Raw genomic sequence first — 20,311 nt, 5'->3', positions numbered from 1 at the left:
TTTCTCAATTGTTTGAGTTTCCGTATTGTTTGAGTTTCCGGGCGTGTCCTGGCTGAGTAGCCCTGCCAGTATATTTTAAAAGGAAGATGTGACACGAGCTCATTTCCAGGGCAACAAAACATAAATAAAACAGAGGCATGAGATGTCTTGCGTCAGAAGTGTAGTTTGTGCGCCTGTTTTTCATGACTGTCAACAGCAAACAACACCTATCTACCTTGAGTAACATATTAAAAATTGTCATTTAATAAGATAGGCGAATCTAAAAAAAAAAAAAACATTTAATCAAACCAAGTTTTGGTGAAAATTATAAATTAAAGCAATAAATGTGTGTGAATTAAAGAATGATTCCTGTTTTCTTATAACACATTAAAAAACACGCACGTGCAATTAACGTGCATTGACCTTAGTCACTGTAGATGAATGTTCCAAATGCTTAAAAAATCCAGTATTTTAATTTAATTTGAAAAATCGAAGACTTGAACGTCACCTACCACAAATCAGCTTTCATGCATATATGACAATCCCTGCTCATCAATCTAGATTGAAGTAAATGGTGACCTTCGAATCCAAAGGACGAACAACAACATATAATAAACAGATTTTACAATACTACAAAAGACACATTGACAACACTACATGTTTATTTATTTTTTAACAGATATTAGACAATAAATATGCCTTTTACTCCGTAGCAATACAATACAATCCCAAGTGTGACATAATCATCTGATACAAAGGCTCTGTAAAGCAAGAAAAGACAATTTTACAACAGACAGAGTCACTGTATTTAAATCTTTTTGGAATGTGTGCTGAGAATCTTAAAAAAAATAGTTTCATATTTTTCTGCAAGGAAAGTATGCTATGCATACAAACTCCAGTAAATGACATTGAAGAGCAGGTAGGCCAGAGGGAATAAAACTCTGGAGTAGGAGTCAATCATGTAGCTGTTGCTCATTATGAAACTGAGATTGTGTTTTAAAGGGTTCCTGCGGCGTAGCCTGGTGCCCTCTGTGGGAGCCGACACGGTGGAGTTTCGTGACTGTGTGTTCCTCTCCGTGTTTGGTGTGCTGGAAGCCTCGGGGAAAGAGGTCAGGTCAATATCGTTGTCATGGAAACAGCCGTCAAAAGCCATTGCCTGTGTGGCGTCGTAGGACGCTGGGATCTGTATGGACATGATGAAGAAAGGCAGGGTTAAGTTTCTAGATCATGTTATTCATCCAGATGGTGCAATAATGATGTCAAACAAGTTGCACGAGACTCGTGAAAATATAGGCAGGAGCGTTGTTGACCTGTGCCCTCTTCAGCTTCTTCATCTCCTCAACTGTGGTGAAATAGTTGACGGCCGCGTACTCGATGACAGAGAGAAAGACAAAGAGGAAGCTGGCCCACAAGTAGATGTCCACTGCTTTCACGTAAGACACCTGAGGCATTGAGGAGGACACTCCGGTGATGATGGTGGACATGGTCAACACGGTGGTGATGCCTGCATGCAAGGAGCATAGCACCACACAACAAACCTTAAAACCTGGAGGAAAAAAAAACCACTATTATATCAAAGCCAGAAATTATTTTCATTTGTCGTACCCAAGGAGACACGGGCGGGCACGGCCCTCCTGTCAATCCAAAAAGACACCCAGGACAACATCACCATCAGCATGGTGGGAAAATACGTCTGCAGCATGAAGAAGAAGATGTGCCGCCTGAGAATGAAATTAATGTAGAGACGATTGTACCAACCTGAAACAAACACAAAAACGGACACAGAATGTGACAGTTTAAACTGATTCGCTATCTTGAACTATTTTTTTTTTAATTTAATTACACATACCAGTACTGCTGTAGAAGGCAAGCCCAAAGGAAGGCTGGAAGTCTTCAACAAAAAACTGAGAGAGCACAATCTCATCAGTCCTTAATGAATCGTTCCCATTTTTCCAATAGAGCATGAGGTCGTTCTCATTGTAAGCATCTTCAAGAAATGTGAGAAAGAAAAAAAAAGCTGGAGGATGAACTGAACACATTGCCTCGCTTGGATTCCATTCTCAAAGGAAAGGAAAATAGTGGATGCAAATGGTTGAGATAAGGAGACATGTTTTATTCATGCATTGACAATTGACAAAGATTAGCAAGATTTTCTAAAAAAGCAGATAGATGAATAAATGTGTTCTGTATTTTATAGATGTAGGGAAATCCCTGCTCTGTCTGCACTTAGATCAAGTGCAACAACAAAGAATACAAGGGAAATATAATCCTCTGTAAACCAGTCATTAATGGAAAACTATCAAATGGACGGTGGCTGACCTGATTTAAAAGCGAACAAAGCAAGAACAAAAATAAAGGCTCTAGCGAAACAAAACAAGACTAGAGTAATAATAACAACCGAATGCAAGATCATGCAAAAGATTATTAGAGCTTGGCAATGTTTGATACTCACAGCTTTCCAGCTCTAGAGAGCAGTTTTGCGTGTCCAGAGGGAAGCTGCTGAAGTCCATTGAGCAAAGTGCCGTCACAGTTATCCTAAAACAAAGCTCACAGTTAAAAAAAAAAAAAAGAAACATACACATGAACATCACCATCACAACTGGGTTGGAAAATAAACCAGAATGTACTGCGATGGACTGCACTGTAATAAACACCAGCAACTCCAAAGAGTTGCCTTTCTAGTTTATTCCCATCAAGCAAAAGTATAAACTGAATAGAATAGAAACGTATGGAATGACGCATACTTTTGTTTTGAATTTATGCTAATTATGACCACTTCTAAAACAGCAGCTGTCCCGCATCCAGTAAACTGAGCCAAGTCGTGACCACAAACACACCATTGTTGAGTTATTTGGAATAAGACTTCCGAGAATAACCTTGGCTAATGAGCCACTTGCTGCTTCACAATGTCTAAAGACAAAGACATGACTGTTGAGGACACGTAGCAGCATGTTCTGTTTTTTTGTTTTTTCAAATTTTCTACTGTCTTACAGCAAGGCCATATTAAATATCAGAAAGCTTTAACAGGCAACCAAAAAAAAAGAATCCAAACAACCAACAGCTGCTTTACATTCGATTCCTAAATACGTATTGCTATTCACAGCACACAATCTGCTGGGGCAGTCTGTGGTGCCATATTGCCAACATGAGCCACTGAAATGGATATGATGAATGCGCAAAGCTGGTTGACAGACAATATTACACTCCTGTTAATTGCTTCTATATTTAGTTTGACCATTTTGATAGTACTCTATTGCAATTATTGATTATGATTGTCATTATTATTATTGTTGTTATTTTATTATTTTATTATTTTATATTATATATTCATTTATTTTTTTATTTTTTATTCTTTTTACTTTATTATTGTGTGTGTGCAATTATTATTATTTTTTTTTTTTTTTTACCGGACACTGTAGAGGATGTTGCCATCAGGAAAAACCCTCAGCATGATATTCTCCATGGTTGTGTCATGGATGAAAGAGCGCTTGGAGTGGACGAAGAATACGTCAGGTACCCAGATCTTCTTCACGAGACGCGCGTCGAAGGTTCGACTCTTGTTGTTGCTGGAGGGGAAGGCCAGTCGGTCATCCTGCCAGTAATGCCTCAGGTACAGAGTCATGGTGAAGTCCTGAGCACAGTCCCAGTCGAAAGAAGACATTTATTGAAATGCATCAGGGACAGTTGGCAAAGCTTCATACATACCATGTTTACTTCACTTATGCTGTCAACGCTCTCGACTTGGACGTCAATGCCGACGGGGATGGCGGAACCTGGCACAAAGGGTCAAAAGTCAACATACATCAGCGTGCAGCAGCAGCTGGATAACACGTTGTAATGATGAGGTCATCCTCCATGTTTTGGCCATCTGTACATCCACCACAGATTACGTATTTATATGTCACCATGGGCCTGGTAGAGAAGGTGTAATCCACACTATAGCGACATAGAGGCTAGAGACGACATGTTAGATAATCGGGGCTCAGAAGCTCAGAGGGGTTATATCAGCGCTTGTCACACTGTAAAGACGGTAGGACAGTCTTGACTGACGCATGCTGATCAAATGATCAATTTAAAAAAAAAAACAGGTCTAGAAAATATAACGTTTACTGTATCAAATAAACATATTCACCGTACTTACATAAGGCAAGCTACATATATCATCGTTGAGTCATTTCAAACTGACAAGCAGCTATGTTGTACTATTACATAAATACAAGACCTTAACCTTACCTCATTGTTTCATAACCCAAAGATGAAAATGTATGAGGTGAACTATAAAAATCCTGTCCTATCACTACCATTACCTAATGACGATAAGCATGCAAAAGCATCACTCCTCAATTACAAAAGTGAAAAGAGGGATTATGACAGGCCAACTGTATGCTTGGTTTTCCACATAATTATCATAAAATGACTAAAAAGTCAAGTGTATGACATCATGAGTGAAAACAGCAACTAGACTGAAGATAAACTGAAGAAACTAGACAACCCAAATAGCCCTTGTATTCATAGAAAATCCAGAAAAAAATATTATTATTGACATGTATTTTGCGACACGTGTTCCATTTTGGGGCCATTTGACACAAATGTATTCTGCACACATTGTACACTGTTGTTACAGCTGTTATTTGAGATTTGATCTCCTCGTAACATCAGGCCTCCCCCCAATGAGGTGCGCGTTTGAGATTATTTTATCTGTACTACTGTCTGTAGCCGTTATTTCACACAGATTATCTAGGTCATCAAAGGCTTTTGGAGGGGGCGTAATAGCAAAGACAGCACAGTAACCTACATCGGTCTTTTACCGGGTTGCCCAGGGGAAATGCAAAGGTAGATATAGAGTGACAGTATGCGGGCCTTACCTCCGAAGCCCGGCCGCATTGCAAAGTCATGGTCCTCGATTCGAAGCAGCTGTTCCGATTTAATTAGCAAAGACTTTGTGCTGTCGAGCTTTTTCATCTTGAGATCCACTCGTCTAAGATGCAAAAGAGGACAAACAACAGCTGAGGTCAACAGAAAAGATCAAATTGTCTTTATCTTTCATTGAACTGACATCTGGTGGAGTGTTCATTCATCACTGCTTGGAGTTGAGCTGTGTGTGATTAAACGAGAGCTTTTGATCTAATAGCAACAGTTCCTAGTTTACTGGAAGTTCTTCAAACGTGTTTTCGACAGGCTCGTCTTGCTTCTCGTGTTAGAGGGAATCAAACAAACTACATTGGCAACAAGACACAAAGATGTCAAGCTAGATTGTGAATTGACTGGGGTCCAAATTAACGCTAAATTCATGGTAGAACATGACTGGAATGTTAACTTTCATGAGTAATATTTTATTTCTGTTTTGCCATGTGGGGTCATTTTACCTGATGATTTGCACTACTCACATTAAGAAACAAAATGTGACCATATTCCATACACACTATAGACAATCAACTATATATCAAATGTATCTATGAAGGAAATATAGTATTTAAGTAAGCAAAGTAACACATGCAGTGATTATTAATTTAAAGTAATAAAAAAGGTACAAAAAATCAATTAATCCACAACTAATTGTTTAATTTAAAATTGGCCAAATCCTCTCAATAATAGTAACAGAATTAGTCATTTGTAAATAATTTTCAATAAAGGGAATAAAATTAAAAACAGATTTTTTTTATCTGATTCATTAATTAAGCTAAAAAGGTAACGATAATTGAAGCTCGTAAACATCTAAAAAACAGACAGAGGTCATCAAGGTGTATAAAGCACAAGAAGACACTTTGGCTCACCCGCCATGTTTTTGTTTGTTGACGTCTCCGAGTTCGAGCTCCTTGTATCTCCTCTTGCTGGAGAAGTGGTTGCTGTTGAGCTGCGTGACAGGCCACAAGCAGGCAAAGCACATGAGTCGTAAGGCCAGGAGAACCACTCTCATGGTGAAACCGGTGCTGGATCCCGCCAGCGTCCTCCCCCGCCCACCGACGGACGCCTCAGTCCCCGTCCCCTACTGGCACGTCCATGTCCTGGCAGCACTCATTTCGCTGGAGCTCGCACATGCCCAGTAGTCGGTGCACTCTCATCTGCTGCAAAGGCGGTGGTGTGCATGAAACCGAATAGTCCCCTGATTGAGCTTGCTGGTCAAATGTGCCATCTTTTGACAGAACATGCTTGCCGTTGACCCCAAACAGTCTCCACCCTCTAAAAGCAAATATCAATTTATTCCAATCATGACAAAGGAATACCATTAATTCCTCCCTAATCTTCTTATCTGTGGTTGGTGAAATCTTTCGGTAACCTACAAACTGGAGGCAGCCGAGGGCGGGGAGGGCGCGGGGATAATACAACCGGCGGTTTCATCATCATTCTGAAGAGATAAAAATAAAAAACATTTAGCCTACTTTTACACACAACGGGATCTTCCCTCTGTCGGTCGGGGTGGTTGGCAATGAATGATCCCACGCAGAGAGGGCACATGTCAGCATATGGTTAGTCCACCTCTGCAAACCTCGCACTTGCGTGACTCAGCCTGAATTCTCCCAAAAAAAAAAAAAGAAAATCCTACTCTAACATTTGGAGTTCATTTAGGGTTTATCAAAGGCACTTTAAATGGTGGCAGGTGTATACTGACCCGCTCCCACATGAGTTTGAATGTGAGTGGTCAATTCGGATCACAGGGTGTGCACACTTGTGCAACCACATTATTGTCGTTTTAAATGTGTCCCCTCTCAAAAAAATATTAAAATTGTTTTACAGAGGAAAGGTCACATTATTATGTTCTGAAATGATTCCATGAGGTCTCATTATTGTAGTCGCAAAAACATTTGAACAAGGGTGTGTAGACTTTTGGGATTAACTGCAGAGTTCATTTTAAATACTTTATGTATTTCTTGTGATGTTTTATTATATCATAAATTGACTTGATTTGTTTGGTTTGAATTCACTGAACTTGAATTCACGTTCAAAGTTGCTGATATGATCTCGCATTACACTGTGCAAATATGTAAATTAATCGGAACCCATTTGGAAGGCAGAGGTGTTGCGTGATGGAGCATTCACATAGTTAAACATTAACCTGCTTAGTTAATTAGTCTGTGTTTCATTCGTGTTGCCGAGGATGTAAAGTAGAATCGTGTTGATGCGACTCAATGCACACCAGCCAGCGATTGTTCTCACACAACCGTCCAGATCACTTCAAGATATGGCAGGGACAGGACCTATATTGCTGATGCTCATTCTCATGGGAGGGTTCTTCATGAAAATCTCAGAAGGTAATGTAAATGGCTATGCAATAACTCAGATTGATAATGAACAAAAATATTTTCGATCGATGTCCAATGTCCATTTGTCCAATGATTCAGACTGAATCCATTTCTGATTCCAGTGCTGTAATTCTGTAAATCACACTCATGTACTTCCAGAGACCAACGTCTACTGCATCATCCAAGAAGACTGCCTCTTGCCCTGCAACTTTCGACCCCCAGGCACTGTGGTGATCCACTGGTACAAGCAGCAAATTCCAGTACACAGTTACTACTACAACAAGGACCAGTTTGGACTTCAAAACAAACACTTCAGCGGGAGGACATGTCTATTCAATGCTCACATTCCGAATGGGAATGCGTCTCTCCTCCTAAGAAGGGTCAAAGTTCAGGACAGAGGCCGGTACAAGTGTTACACGAGCACAAGGAAGGGGAACCAAGAAGTCTTTGTAAACCTGGAAGTGAAGGGTCAGTAAAGCTTTGTATTCCTTCATTCTGTCTAGCATCTAATGGAAGAGCATTTCATTAGACTGCCTGTCACTATACATCACTTGTATTGATTGCTCAATTCGGAGAGAAGAAAAAAAACAGATTGTGGATTGGATTTACCGAGGTACTAGTGTAGTGTAAAGTGAATAGCTCCCTCTGCTGGAGATTTGCTTTACCGCTGGAAAAAAAAAAGGCCCAGCGTCAAATCCTTTCTGGAAATAGATAAAAATATAAAGTTAAGAACAATCATCCAATAAAAAATGTGTTTTGTTTAAATTAGGGCTGCCTTTATGGACCTTTTGTTGGCACTGATACAGAAAAATGCCTTCCTCAACTATCATATCAAATCATATATTTGTCCAAAATGTCTATAAATCGCAAACTTAAATACTCCTCCTCTTCTCCTGAAGCACCCATCCATTCAGTCGTCATGGAGTTAAGAACCGAGATGGTCACGTGCTCTTCCAACAACATCTACCCCATCCCCCAGGTGATGTGGGCTACAGATCCCCCCTCAGCAGAAGAAGCGTTGGAAAATGTCACCACTAAAACCACAGAGCACAAGGGACTCTTCAACGTGCAAAGTACGCTCATGATTCCGGGGAACGTCTCGGATTACATCTTCTTCTGTTCATTTGTATCGGCAGACAAGAGCCAAGTGTGGACCGCCTCGAGGAAGAATCAAGGTGGGTCGCTGGATGACAATGACAACAAACGGCAATGTGACGTCTAATGTCTTCCAGTGATGACGCAGGAAGAAGGGCACACACTGTGCATCCCCTGCGTTGTGCAACACAGTCTTCAAAACTTCTCCCTCATCTGGAGCTTCATCTCCTTCGGCGACCCCGTCGTGATCCTGCGCTACGACAGCAGACACGACCACACCTTCAACTTATGGGAAGGCCGAGCCCAACTGGACCAGGAGCGGCTTCCGCTGGGAAACGGATCCCTTCTGCTTGGCAAGCCCGACAGCGACGAGCACTCCGGGACGTACACGTGCACCATCACGGGCCCGCAGAGTCGATTCATTGTTCTAACCAAAGTCAATATTACTGTTGCGGCAATAAGTGAGTGTTAACGGCTTTAATTGAACCCAGAAAGACAAAACAAATATTACAAAACAAAGTTGCTCAACAGGTTCGAATGAGCAGACTATGCCGAGGTCAAGATGGAGCACGGCGGCGTCTGCAGCTTTTGTCTTGTTTACCGTCATTTTAGCTATCCCACGGTGCCTAAGGCACAGAGGTACGTGACAAATCACAAATTATACATCAAAGATCTGTAATGGGACACGTGATCAATACACCCACTAGAAATGACACTGCCTATTTATCCAGAAGAAAACTTCAGTCCTTCATTTTGCCTCATAATCTGTTTTTTATGTTTGATGTGGTTGAAGTCAAACGCCCAAAACGTGTCAAATTCAATTTTCTGGGATGGAAGCAATCTGGAACAGAAAACTTACCGAAACTCTTCCCACAAATTTGGAAACATGAAATTGTTCCAAAATGTCTTGCCAACATGAAGAAGCAAAATAAGTGCCTTGCCCAATGCCAGTAAAGACTGTTGCTATGGTAACAAGCGTTACATCACAGAAAACCGTCCATCCATTCATTTTCAGAATTCAGAATCAATATCCGGGCAGTGGTCAATACCTGTCTGTGTTAACTGGCTCATATTTCTCCCAACAGGTGCACAGTCAACATCACACAGACACAACGGTGGAGGACTCATTGAGTTCGGGCTGCATAAATCTCCAAACATCACAGCTTTACAAATACTAAAGCAGCATGGCATTGACTGCAACATATTACCAGTACAACCCGGAAGGCTGAACGGATTTCCAGGCATAAACGCAGCGCAGAATCACAGAGGCGGCGGTGGTTCAGTAGGCGACAAGCCTGAAGACGACAAAGAAAAAACAGACAATGGAGAAAATGATCATCTGCAGTCCAGCAATCAAGACCTGGTCAAGTTTGAGCCTGAGAACTTTAAAGCAGAACTAAATGTGGCAAACCTGGAATGAATATTTCTACCAATCAATTATTATAGAGGCAGTGTAGGTGTGTCAGAAAAGTTCCAGGACTAAACCAAACAACAGAGTTTGAACATGCATTCAATCAAATGTGTGTGGAGATATTCAATGCTATTAACAGGACTTTTTTTTCCTTCTCCACTAGACTTACTTTTTTTTTCTTTGTTGGCGTCTGCCCAGAATTTTAAATGACTGCGCATATGGTTAGATTTAAATCTTTCCCCGAGACTGTCTGGAGGTGTAACATTCCGATGATTGGTGGAAAACACATCTGTGCAAGCAAGAGAGTGACATTTTTAAATGAGAGTTATTTTATTGCCCTGGAATAAAAAACAAAACAAAAGACGGAAAGAATGCGTCTTTGTGTGTGTGTGCGTGTTTTCATTTAAAACAATTTTTACTATGAATTCACACCTAATCAAGAGAATCTAAAATTAGACAAAAGGTCTAAACCACGACAATAGTTTTAAAACGGAATTTCAATGAGTGCCACATACAGTGGACACAAATGTGGAGCATTGTGTCATGAAAATGGCATCAAGTCCCACTTATGGGGTCAATGACCCTGTCATGGCCAGGAGGCCTTAAAACCTGCAGAGGATGCAGCTGGGTACTTACAAAAAAAAAAAAAAAAATCAAAGTTGTGCAAGTTCACAATGTTTTCTGAAAATTAGTATCTCCCTCCCGGAATGCGTCACCAGCAACTCACCAATTTATGTGTATGCGAATTTACGACAGATCCAAGGTCTGTCTGGAAGCAATCATCTTGTCCAGGCTCTCTAAAAGCCCCCCTCCCCATGATGTCATCAAAGCTGTAGTTCCGGGAGAATTGGGGGATTTTTCTTATGTAAGGTTTTCTCAAACTGGATCTTTTTCCTTGACAGTTAGAAAAAGAATTGTTGCTAAGAAGTATTTTTTTGTGTCTTACAGATAACAGCAAATGTGTTTATTTTCTCCACGTTGCAATACACAAGTATATTTTATAATTGGACGAGTGGGTGGGGGGGCGAGTTTTTCTGGGCAGCCCCTGCCTCCACATACCAGGAAAAAAAACAACAATCCAACATATTTTGATATCCAAATACGTACTCTGGCTTGGGCTTGTTTGCGGAGAGTATTTCCCACCTCTTGCAACTACGGTACAGAAGAAGAAAAAAAAGTAACCTACTGAATTGATTTCAGCAATTCTCTCATAGCTGATGTCCTCTGCAATAACTTGAGCCACCTTAGAGGGCGGCAGCAACAGCATTGCCAGATGCCGCAAAGTAACATTGAGGCTACAACTCTCCTCCTCTCCCCCTCCCCTCTCTGGGGAGGTGGGAAGGGTCTCCTGTCTGATCCTTTGTCACGGGAAGACTTTGGGGTTTTACTCTGCTGCTGCCTCCGTGCAGGGACGAGAGGATTTCACCTAGCTCCATCCAACAGGGAGAGCAACTATGTCTTCAAAGGTAAGAGGAGGGACTTTTCTTGTGAAAGATGCTCACAGATAGATGCATGCCGAGATTAGATCAAATATTGCTGCTATTTAAATTCTAAAAAAGCATTTGGAAATTGTACTTAACTTCTGTTGCACAAGTGTTATGGCTTTCAAGTTAAATTGTTCTCACATGTTGTTTATCTGAATTGCCTTGACACTGTTGAGAAGAAACATTTGATTTAAAAAAAAAAAAAAGAAAGTGGGGGCAGCATCAAAATCTTGCATATGGTTTGATCATCATGGTTTGATTCCTTCTCGGTAGCTCAACTTATTCCATCTGCTTCAGCATTTTGAATCGACTGTTCAGACATTGCATAGCTCAAAAAGTTTTGTCTCTTTTCCTTATTTGTGTTTTAATCCTCCTGCAATGACTCTTTGTTGAATGAAATACTTCCATCCCGTATAGTGTTTACATTTGCGTGTGTGTTAACTCTACGCATTAGCCAGCCAGCCTGTAGTCTGGGTGATGCCGTAAAACCTCTCACTGCTGACATGAGGCCCACCTCTTTTTTTCAGCGGGAGGGGTCCTAAGAATGAACTCACGCTGATTGATTGTGTGAGTGTGTAAAAGGATACCCTACTTCCTGTAGGCCAGGGCTCCAGACAGCAGGACCACAAAGTCTCACATCAACCATCTCTGCTCTTACTATGCATGTGGGTTCAGCCTCATGACAGAAATCCTTCTTACGTCTGCACTGTTATAGATGATTCAAAGAATTAGATCTTTCTTCTCTTTAAATTTGCATGAAATAAAAGGCAGTCTTTATATTCTCGACAAATTTCGAGAAATGTTCAAAATGCGCCAAAGCTTCTTACGCAATCCCGCCTCAAGTCTGCATGTTGACTTTTGTTTTTTCCCTTTCTGGCAGCAAAGCACAGTTGAATCTTGAAGGACGGAGGTCAGCCAGATGAGCAGGATGCTTCCTCAAAGGGCGGCTGTGAGCACGCTCGGCTACAGCTCAGGTAAACTTTAACCTACAGGCTAACTTGCAAAATAAAATGACATTTCATACAAACCGGTCTGAGCATGTTGTAACTTCCGGGCCAGGTGTCAGTGTGCCCTTAAAGTGCGCTTAAGCATGTGTTCATAGGTGTTCTCACAGATGAACCCGTGACGCATGCTGGCTTCTTCCATTTTTAGAAGACACTTGGCAACCGAGAGAGCCAGTGTTTGTGTTGGGCTTGGAGGCATAAGAGCGCACATTCTTTGCTGGTTTTCCCCCTCTTACTCAGCACGTCAGCTTCTTAAATGGGCCTCACTTTATGACATGACCCCAAAAAGTGTCCGGATTACATGCTCTGTTAATTTGCTCCCATTTCCAGACTGTGTGAAGATGGAGCCGAGCGGCAGCAGCCCGGTTGGTGGACCCTTCCTCAGGGGCTCCCGCTCTAAGGCGGAGCTGCAGGAATTGATGGAGACGCTGCAGCGCAGGAAGAGTGCCCTGGAGGCCAGTCTGAGGGCGGCTGAGTGCAACCGCAAGTATTTCAATACGCCTTCCCCCGGCGGACCCCAGTCCAAACGACCACTCTCCATCCTCGGAACCAGCGAGCATCAGCAGTCTTCCTCGAGAAACTTCTCTTACGTGAGCAGCAGCAGCATGCCGCCTTCCCCTCGCCAGGGTGAGCGCCAATTTAGCCCCAACGGCTTGCTCCGTCACCCAAACGCTCGGCACCAATCGCAAGACAGTCTCTTCCACCCTACGGATGGAAGTTCTTTCATCTCCTCTTATGGAGAACCCATACCTCGCTCTCCTAGGGTTAAGAGCGGCACAGCTAGCGTGCCCTCAAGCCCTCGACTGGGCCGTAGACTCTACTCACACGGCAAAGCCGTAAGTGACTCCAGGCAGAGGAAATATTCCACAGGTTCCCTCAACAGTCTGGGCATGCACAGCCGCTCGCTACCCCGCCTTCACAATCCAGCCGATCCTCCCATTTTATCTCTGCCGCCTCATCTACATCGAGCAGGGCGCTCGGCTGTGGCTCGGCGCAGTCTCTCCTCCCTTGAACAACCACCTGATGTGACAGTACCAGCCAGTATGCCAAATACACCCAGGAGGGCCAGCATGGCCTCCCTGAGCTCTCTGGGTGTTGAGATAGATGGGCCGAACTTGGATGCAGGCTTTGGAGAGCGGAGGTTATCTTTTGGGAAAGGCGGGCTGAGTCCAGGTCAAAGGGTGGGTAGCATCACTTCTTTGAACGGCAAAGAGGAGTTGAGAGACTACCACCAGCACCAGAGAGACGAGAGACTCAGGGAGCAGAAAGTGCACAAGTTGGTGAGTTTAGCATTGAGTCTTATGGATTTTGTCATTTGCAGAATACAAATGAGTGAGAGTGTATATGTTGGTCTACAGGAAAGTCAGCGGCTGGAGACCATTATGACCCTGTGTACGGAGTTTGCTCAGGTGGAGCCTGCAGGTTCAGCAGTTTCCGACCTGCAGAAGATCAATAAGGAGTTGGAGAAGCTGCAGGTGTCGGACGACGAGTCCGTTTTCTCCGACTCTCCCGGCGGCACGGCGCCGGAAGGCGGTTTTGGCACCAGAGGACGGGATTTGCTTCTCAGTGACGAGCAGCAGGTCAGCACTCGTCAGCAAAACGGTTACAGAGAAGTTGGCTCGCCGGCGCTTAGCCTTGGCGGCGGTGCACCCTCACCATCCAGCAACCACAGAGTTAAGGTCATTGTAAAGTCCATTTCATTTTTTCCTACTCGGCTCTATTTGCTTTCCAATGCAGCATCAATGATTCAGCCAATGTCGTTAGCGCTCCTTAACAATCTCATCCTAGTTTGGCGATGTGCCTTTTGCTTACCAATATTTGCTTCTTGGCTATCTCCATTGACTTACATAATTGCCTTGTTAACAGTGGTGATCAAAATGTGAGGTGATGATGTCACCGCATCTCAGCAGATTAATGCTCTTATTGCGCTCTTAAGCATTTTAACCTTTGACCCTCATTGAAGAAGAAGTTTAAAGTCTCCATTAAGGCAGACTAACACAACAATGTGCATCAGTTCTAGATTTTTTACGACATTTAATTGGTAATCAAATCGTAGACCCCTGACTCATAATTTATTTGAGCTGCCTGGCAAAAGTTTCCCACCCCAACTCACGACACTCGTGTTTGTTTAAGGCATTGATATTGGGTTACCATGGTTGGCTCACGCATTCACATGAAGGAATTAAAAGCAACGGCAGTTTGCGGTTCTGACTCCTTCTGAAATCTGTCTCTGTTTTGTGCATGACACACCCTTGCTCTTCAGCATTTTCTTTTTCGCCACTTGTGAAAAGGAGCACGAAAAGCACTTACAGTAAACGGAATGCACTTTATCAGACTGCCGAGAGCTTGTTTATCTTTTTTTGTTTACCTTTTGTGGACTCACTGCAGATGATTAGCATTCTCGTGTTCTCCCTTTTTCCACATCGCTGTGTGCAGATCACCTTTCAGGCGCAACCATTCAGGCTGAAGACTTTTTAATGGACATTTTACAGTAAATATTTAGTTCCAACTAGATTTGAGTCGAAGTAAAGTGGAAACATGTGCAGTGGCAATCTCTCGCATATGCTCCTCTCATTTTGTATAGAAAGCTCCTTTATCAGTTGCTGTTTAAGGGGGTTGTTTTAAGTGACATGTTACATGTTATGGGACTCCATCACAACTTTGATATTGCAATCATCATATTTGTGGTCATTGATGATCTCTAAGTAAACGTATCAAATTGTGTAATTTCAGCTGCCAGGTCGGCTTCTCCTCCGTAGTCTCAGTGGTCTCGTTTTTGTAAAAGTGAAGCCTTTTTCCACGCTAAAACAGTTACAAGCCGGCACTGTGTCTGGTTTTAATGAAGAAGACCTAAGTTGTGCTTCAACATTCAACTCCAAAAGAAAGGGAGAGAGGGGGGCAACAGGAAATGACTCTATCCCACTGAGAATTATTATGTGTGCGTGTTTGAATGGAAGAATTCTAGTGTATACACATGGCAAAGCCGTTTTTCCAGATGTTAGGAACTTTGAATTGAAAAAAAAAACGAGACTATTGATTACACATAACCACAACCTTTAAAAAAATATTGTTCTGTAAAACATGCCTGAGATTTGCTTGTCATATAATTATGTAGATATGTTATGATCCCTTACAGTACTTTACTAGCATAATTACCAATAATGATCAATTTATAAGTGTATCTTAATGGGAGGTTCTGGATACTTTGGCAAGACTAGCAACAAAATGCTCCAATTTCCATTAGGCTAAGTCCAAAAAGAATCCTGTTGTTGTTGTCATTCATCCAACAGTTACCAAGTTAAAACATCTGCCGCTGTTACTCTGAAAGGCGCTGGAATATCTGCTGCTCGTCTACGTGTTTAACATCACACCTAATGCAAGAAGCTAGTTTTATTTTCATTTGTCGTAAAAACGCCATGAAAGGTTAGGATGGAGATATTTATGTTCAGCTAGGATTATAAATGTCCATATAAGACGTATGCTGTGTGTGAGTGACAGAGAGAGAAGATCTAAACCAACCTCCCTTATATGGCATCCAGGTGTTGGAGAGTGCGCAGCTGAAGCAGGAAGTAACACACATTGAAGAGGAGAGGATCCAAGTTGTCAACAACATTGAGGAGCTGGAGCAGAAGATTAAAGACCTGGACAACCAGATGGAAGAGTCAGTGAGAGAGGTAATGCATGCCCACACAATGTTTTGCTTTCAAAAACTGTTGAGTCATTACTCCTCCAACACAGCTGATGAGCAATGAAATAATATTAAAATCTGAAGTGTGTTTTTTTTTTCTTTTCTGAGTTCATCAACAAATTATTTCATTCCTTTCTTTTTAAATATTTCCTGCAGATGGAGGTAGAGTGCGCTTTGCTGGAAGGGGAGCAAGAATCAGAGATGGCTCAGATGCAAAAAGAAAAGGAGCTTCTGGACCAGCTTAAGGAAAATATTCATAGTTCTGAAAAGATTAGTCACACTGAGAAAGCACAGGTAAAAAAAAAACCAGTTTGTATTATTGTGCCCTTACAATGACCAATAAGAGAATGGCACGTCAATTACGGTGACACATTTGAGTAGCTCAGAAAAGGAAGTGTTGACAAACCCATCTGATCCGGACCATCAAATTTGCCTCCTCATAGATTCATTTAAATGGTGCGTGAATGAATATATATATGTCCTGTCTGTCGTAGGAAGCAGAGGAGCAAGCAAATAGCTTGGAGGAATTGGAGTTTCAAAAATTGGAGAGAGAGATTCATCAAGATGAGGAAAAGGAAAATCAGAGTCAGTTACTGAGAGAAGTTGCTGACTGTCAGCGTCTCGCTATCACGCGCAAGGTACATATCGTATGTACGGTTCAATATACAGAACATACAGAGCTGAAACTGCTGAGCCAATCGGGAGTCTGGCTTTGGTTACCATAACAACCAGGGGGGCAACAACCCTGATGTTACGGTGGTGTCACATCCATTTGAGATGTAGCTTTTTTTTTTTAATGATAGTTCCTCCACATTACGGTGACAGTGAAGTTGCTTGAAAGTGACTCTGGATCTTCTCCAGACTTTCTGATCAGGTTATGGGTGGGGATGTATGTAAATTAAATGTAAAGTTTCCAATATGAAAACTGTTTTCACTCCCAAATTAAAAAAATGTGCTGCCGATTTCCTTTTTTTTTCTTCCTTCTCGCAGGAGAGACTTGCGACTCTGAAGAAACAGTCCTCCCAGATTACTTTACAGTCCCAGCAGGAGAGAGAAGACTTCCAGAGGGAAAAAAGCAATCTGCTCATCATGCTGCAGAAGGTAAGCCATTCAGCAAAAATCTGGCTGAGTTCGACAAATGCGTTGCCATCACTGAAGATGTCATCATGACGACCGCAGGAGAGAGACAAGCTGGCGTCTTTGGAAGGAAAGTATGCAGAGCTGTCTGAGAAGCAGAACTTGGCCAATAGCAACGGGGCCGTCAAAGAGGTGGGTGTTCGAATAATACAATTTGTGGACAAAAGTTTTGAAAGAAGTTGGCAAATTGTTTCCGCCCACGATTGAGAAGCTTTCAAGCTGCCTTTCTGCTGTAGCATTTGCACTCGGCAAAGGAAAGAAGAAGAAGCGGGAAGGAAAACTCGGCCCATCTGAGCGACAACACGACGCTGAAGAGGAGCCAGCAGATTGTCACTCCCTACGGACGATCTCTGGGACGCACCCTTCCGCCCAAGGTCATTATTTATTCATCAATACAATCTTCCAGGAAATTGCCCCATAAAATGCAGACTTTTAGATTCCATTTGTTATTCATAATAATTAAGCTACAGAGGAGGGTGGGATTTAAAAAAAAAAATTGTGCCAAATAGCAATCCACCACTAGACAGACTTGCACTTGTGCGAATGCCGCGGTGCCTTGCCGTGACCAGCAATCTGCATTTTTCTTTTTTTCCCTCCCCTGTCTACAGGCCCATCTGCCTCTGTCACAAAGCTCCAGCTGTGGCAGCGTCATCCCGCAAGGGCTCAGCTTTGCCCCCCGAGACCTAAATGCTCGCCGCCAGCCAAAAAGTGAGTCATCGTCGCACTGTTGCGTCCAATAAACAACAACTGCTGGAATAGTGTCAGTTCTTTCATAATTTGATATCATTTCATTCCGTTCTGCCGGCAGGCCACACACATATGAATGACGGCGTACACAGCCGACAAAGAAAAAGTGATTTTGGTAGTCGGATGCTCTCTGAGGCCAACGTTTACCTGGACTCTTTGTCCTACCCGGATAACAGCCAGGCCTCCGACACCGTTAGTGTGGACAGTTCTGACAGCATGGAGACCAGCTTCTCCGCATGCTCTCCAGATAACATCTCCAGGTTGAACATCATCAGTCATGTTGATGGTGATGATGTGGCCCAAAATAATTGTATTGTCTTCTCTCTTTCCTGCCAGTGCCAGTATGACTAACATGGCCAAGCTCGAGGAGATGGAGCGTTTACTCCGAGAGGCCCAGGTGGAAAAGCTAAGGCTGCTTGAGCACAGGGTAACTGACTATATAATAAAATCTAAATTAACAGTATTAAAACTCACCCCCCCCCCCCTTTTTAAAAAACAAAAACAAAGTGAGCATACCTTCTGTTTCTGTCTGTTTGTATCCGATGTGGCACGCTTAGGAACGTGAGATGGAGATACGCCGGCAAGCTTTGGAGGAAGAGCGAAGACGGAGGGAGGAACTGGAGAAACGCCTGCAGGAGGAGACCAACCGGAGACAGAAACTTGTGGAGAGGGAAGTGAAGCTCAGGGAGAAACAGAGATCGCAGGTACGTTAACATAACACACCTCCAATAAGATGAGACGCACAAAATGCCGACGTCATCCATTTGGTCAGCAGTCCCGACTTCTGTCACGCTACTTACCCATGAGGAAAGACGACTTTGACCTTCATTGCCATATTGAGGCAGCGGGCCACAATCCAGACGCCTGCTTCCACCTGGCCATCACGGACAAAACATGCAGAGGCTTCCTTGTAAAAATGGGAGGGAAAATAAAAACCTGGAAGAAGCGCTGGTTCGTTTTTGACCAGAATCGCAGGACGCTCACTTACTATGCGGGTGAGGAACTCTTCTTTCAATTTGACACAATATTCCGGGATACCTTGAAGGCTAGATTGCTTTTTCCCTTCTCACGACAGATAAGCATGAGACCAAAATGAAAGGAGTCATTTATTTCCAGGCAATAGAGGAGGTGTACTATGATCATTTGAAGAATGCACACAAAGTAAGATGATTCTATGCTCAACTTTTTTTTTTTTAATCTTTTGTTCACAGTTGTGATTTTAACTCACTCTCTCTCCTTTCAATTGTGCACCCAAGAGTCCCAACCCCTCGTTGACCTTTAGTGTGAAGACTCATGACCGGGTCTACTACATGGTGGCCCCGTCTCCCGAGGCCATGCGTATCTGGATGGATGTTATTGTGACAGGAGCAGAGGGACACATGCACTTCATGGTGTAGCAGATCCTTAAAGGTCTTTTTTTTAGGGGGGATATTTGCACGATTCCAATTCAGTGTGTTTGAATGTGTACTGTATTATCTATGTGATGTCTTAGAGACAACTCATTCGCTATCTTGTAATCAAATATAAAGATTCTATACCAGTCTTATAATTAAGCTATTTAGTTGATTATGTACTTGAGCAACATTCATCGGTGACAGAACTAAAATGGCCAACAGTAGAGCGCAGAAACACAGTGCACCAAATTGTTCCAAATCCTTTTTGCACAAACAAATGAATGCATATAGTAATCTACTTAATTGAGCTACATGTCTGTTTTGAAGTCCGTGCAAGTCCATATTAAATGGATTTATGTTGCTAATTTTCAGTGTTATATTACCTCCAGTATTTGTGATGCCAGCAAGTCATTTTTGAAGTAAAAAAATAATGTGGCGTCCTCTAGCGGCAAAAGAAGCTGATGACAATTTGTGATAAGGTCATTTATACTTTGAGCTTAATATTTCAGTGTTCTTTTTCCACCAGCAGAGGCCCTCAGTGAGAGATATTTTGCAAAAGCATGACGTAATGCTTTTATTGTTCTGCTTGATAGCAGTTCAAATTTGATCAACGTGCTCTTGTATGACTTGTATATCACATTTATATATTTTTATATTTCAATATACATTTTTATATTTTCAATATGAATGGTTTTGTTAGACAACACGTTTTCTTGTTGCAATAATAGGATTGAACAAAAAAAATAAAAATGACTTTTTTTATGAATGTTAAATGTATGTCTCTTCTCTGTAAGCCTTTATATTGCTAATGTCAGACCAGTATGAAAGTTCCCATCGCATGAGAAGGCAAACAAGATGCCCCAAATAGTCATCATCTCAGGCATTAAAGCTAAATTAATATGCGCATGAGTTCCTTAATTTACCAGCATGATGTGACATGTTACTTGCTCCAGGCAAATGAATAATGATTAGCATTAATTAAACCTTGATACACACAAACAATCAGGTCAAATTTACAGCTGAGTTTTTATTCAATTGCTGTATTCCAATAATGCAAATGAATGAGTTTTCTTTTTAGTGAGTAAGCAAAGCACTCATGTTTTCAAACTCCTCCCATTAAAGCCTGCGGCC

General features: G+C 42.2%; 2 protein-coding genes across 6 annotated transcripts; one reads left to right on the top strand and one right to left on the bottom strand.

The window, feature by feature from the left end:
- Positions 1-619: 619 nt before the first annotated feature.
- On the bottom strand, positions 620-9,554 carry LOC148386087 (gamma-aminobutyric acid receptor subunit rho-3-like). Of its 2 annotated transcripts, none has more exons than XM_088399345.1 (11): positions 9,524-9,554; positions 6,360-6,487; positions 5,754-5,833; positions 4,845-4,957; positions 3,685-3,752; positions 3,387-3,610; positions 2,432-2,514; positions 1,829-1,966; positions 1,585-1,737; positions 1,290-1,483; positions 620-1,162 (listed from the first exon to the last, which is right to left on the bottom strand). In XM_088399345.1, the coding sequence occupies exons 2-11, from the start codon at positions 6,441-6,443 to the stop codon at positions 860-862; spliced, it is 1,440 nt and encodes a 479-aa protein (XP_088255471.1). In that variant the 5' UTR covers positions 6,444-6,487; positions 9,524-9,554; the 3' UTR covers positions 620-859. The 2 variants fall into 2 exon arrangements, with proteins under 2 accessions (XP_088255471.1, XP_088255470.1); XM_088399344.1 differs by lacking the exon at positions 9,524-9,554 and adding an exon at positions 7,830-9,502 and having other exon boundaries at positions 6,360-6,494.
- A 1,469-nt stretch (positions 9,555-11,023) lies between these two features.
- phldb2a (pleckstrin homology-like domain, family B, member 2a) lies at positions 11,024-19,953 on the top strand. Of its 4 annotated transcripts, none has more exons than XM_088399342.1 (17): positions 11,024-11,192; positions 12,091-12,184; positions 12,545-13,494; positions 13,573-13,794; positions 15,754-15,888; positions 16,059-16,196; positions 16,397-16,540; positions 16,893-17,003; positions 17,082-17,171; positions 17,276-17,413; positions 17,648-17,747; positions 17,848-18,046; positions 18,123-18,213; positions 18,344-18,490; positions 18,559-18,781; positions 18,862-18,947; positions 19,043-19,953. In XM_088399342.1, exons 2-17 carry the CDS (start codon positions 12,130-12,132, stop codon positions 19,181-19,183), a joined length of 2,970 nt encoding a protein of 989 aa, XP_088255468.1. In that variant the 5' UTR covers positions 11,024-11,192; positions 12,091-12,129; the 3' UTR covers positions 19,184-19,953. The 4 variants fall into 4 exon arrangements, with proteins under 4 accessions (XP_088255468.1, XP_088255469.1, XP_088255466.1 ...); XM_088399340.1 differs by having other exon boundaries at positions 11,028-11,192; positions 13,573-13,893; XM_088399341.1 differs by having other exon boundaries at positions 11,037-11,192; positions 13,573-13,893; positions 18,562-18,781.
- Positions 19,954-20,311: the final 358 nt, after the last annotated feature.

This window comes from Syngnathus floridae, chromosome 15, assembly GCF_059516105.1.
Source record: "Syngnathus floridae isolate MCC-2025c chromosome 15, RoL_Sflo_1.0, whole genome shotgun sequence".
NCBI classification, from domain to species: domain Eukaryota; kingdom Metazoa; phylum Chordata; class Actinopteri; order Syngnathiformes; family Syngnathidae; genus Syngnathus; species Syngnathus floridae.
Note: the sequence above shows the minus strand (reverse complement) of the source record. Positions and strands in the feature narration are given on the sequence as shown.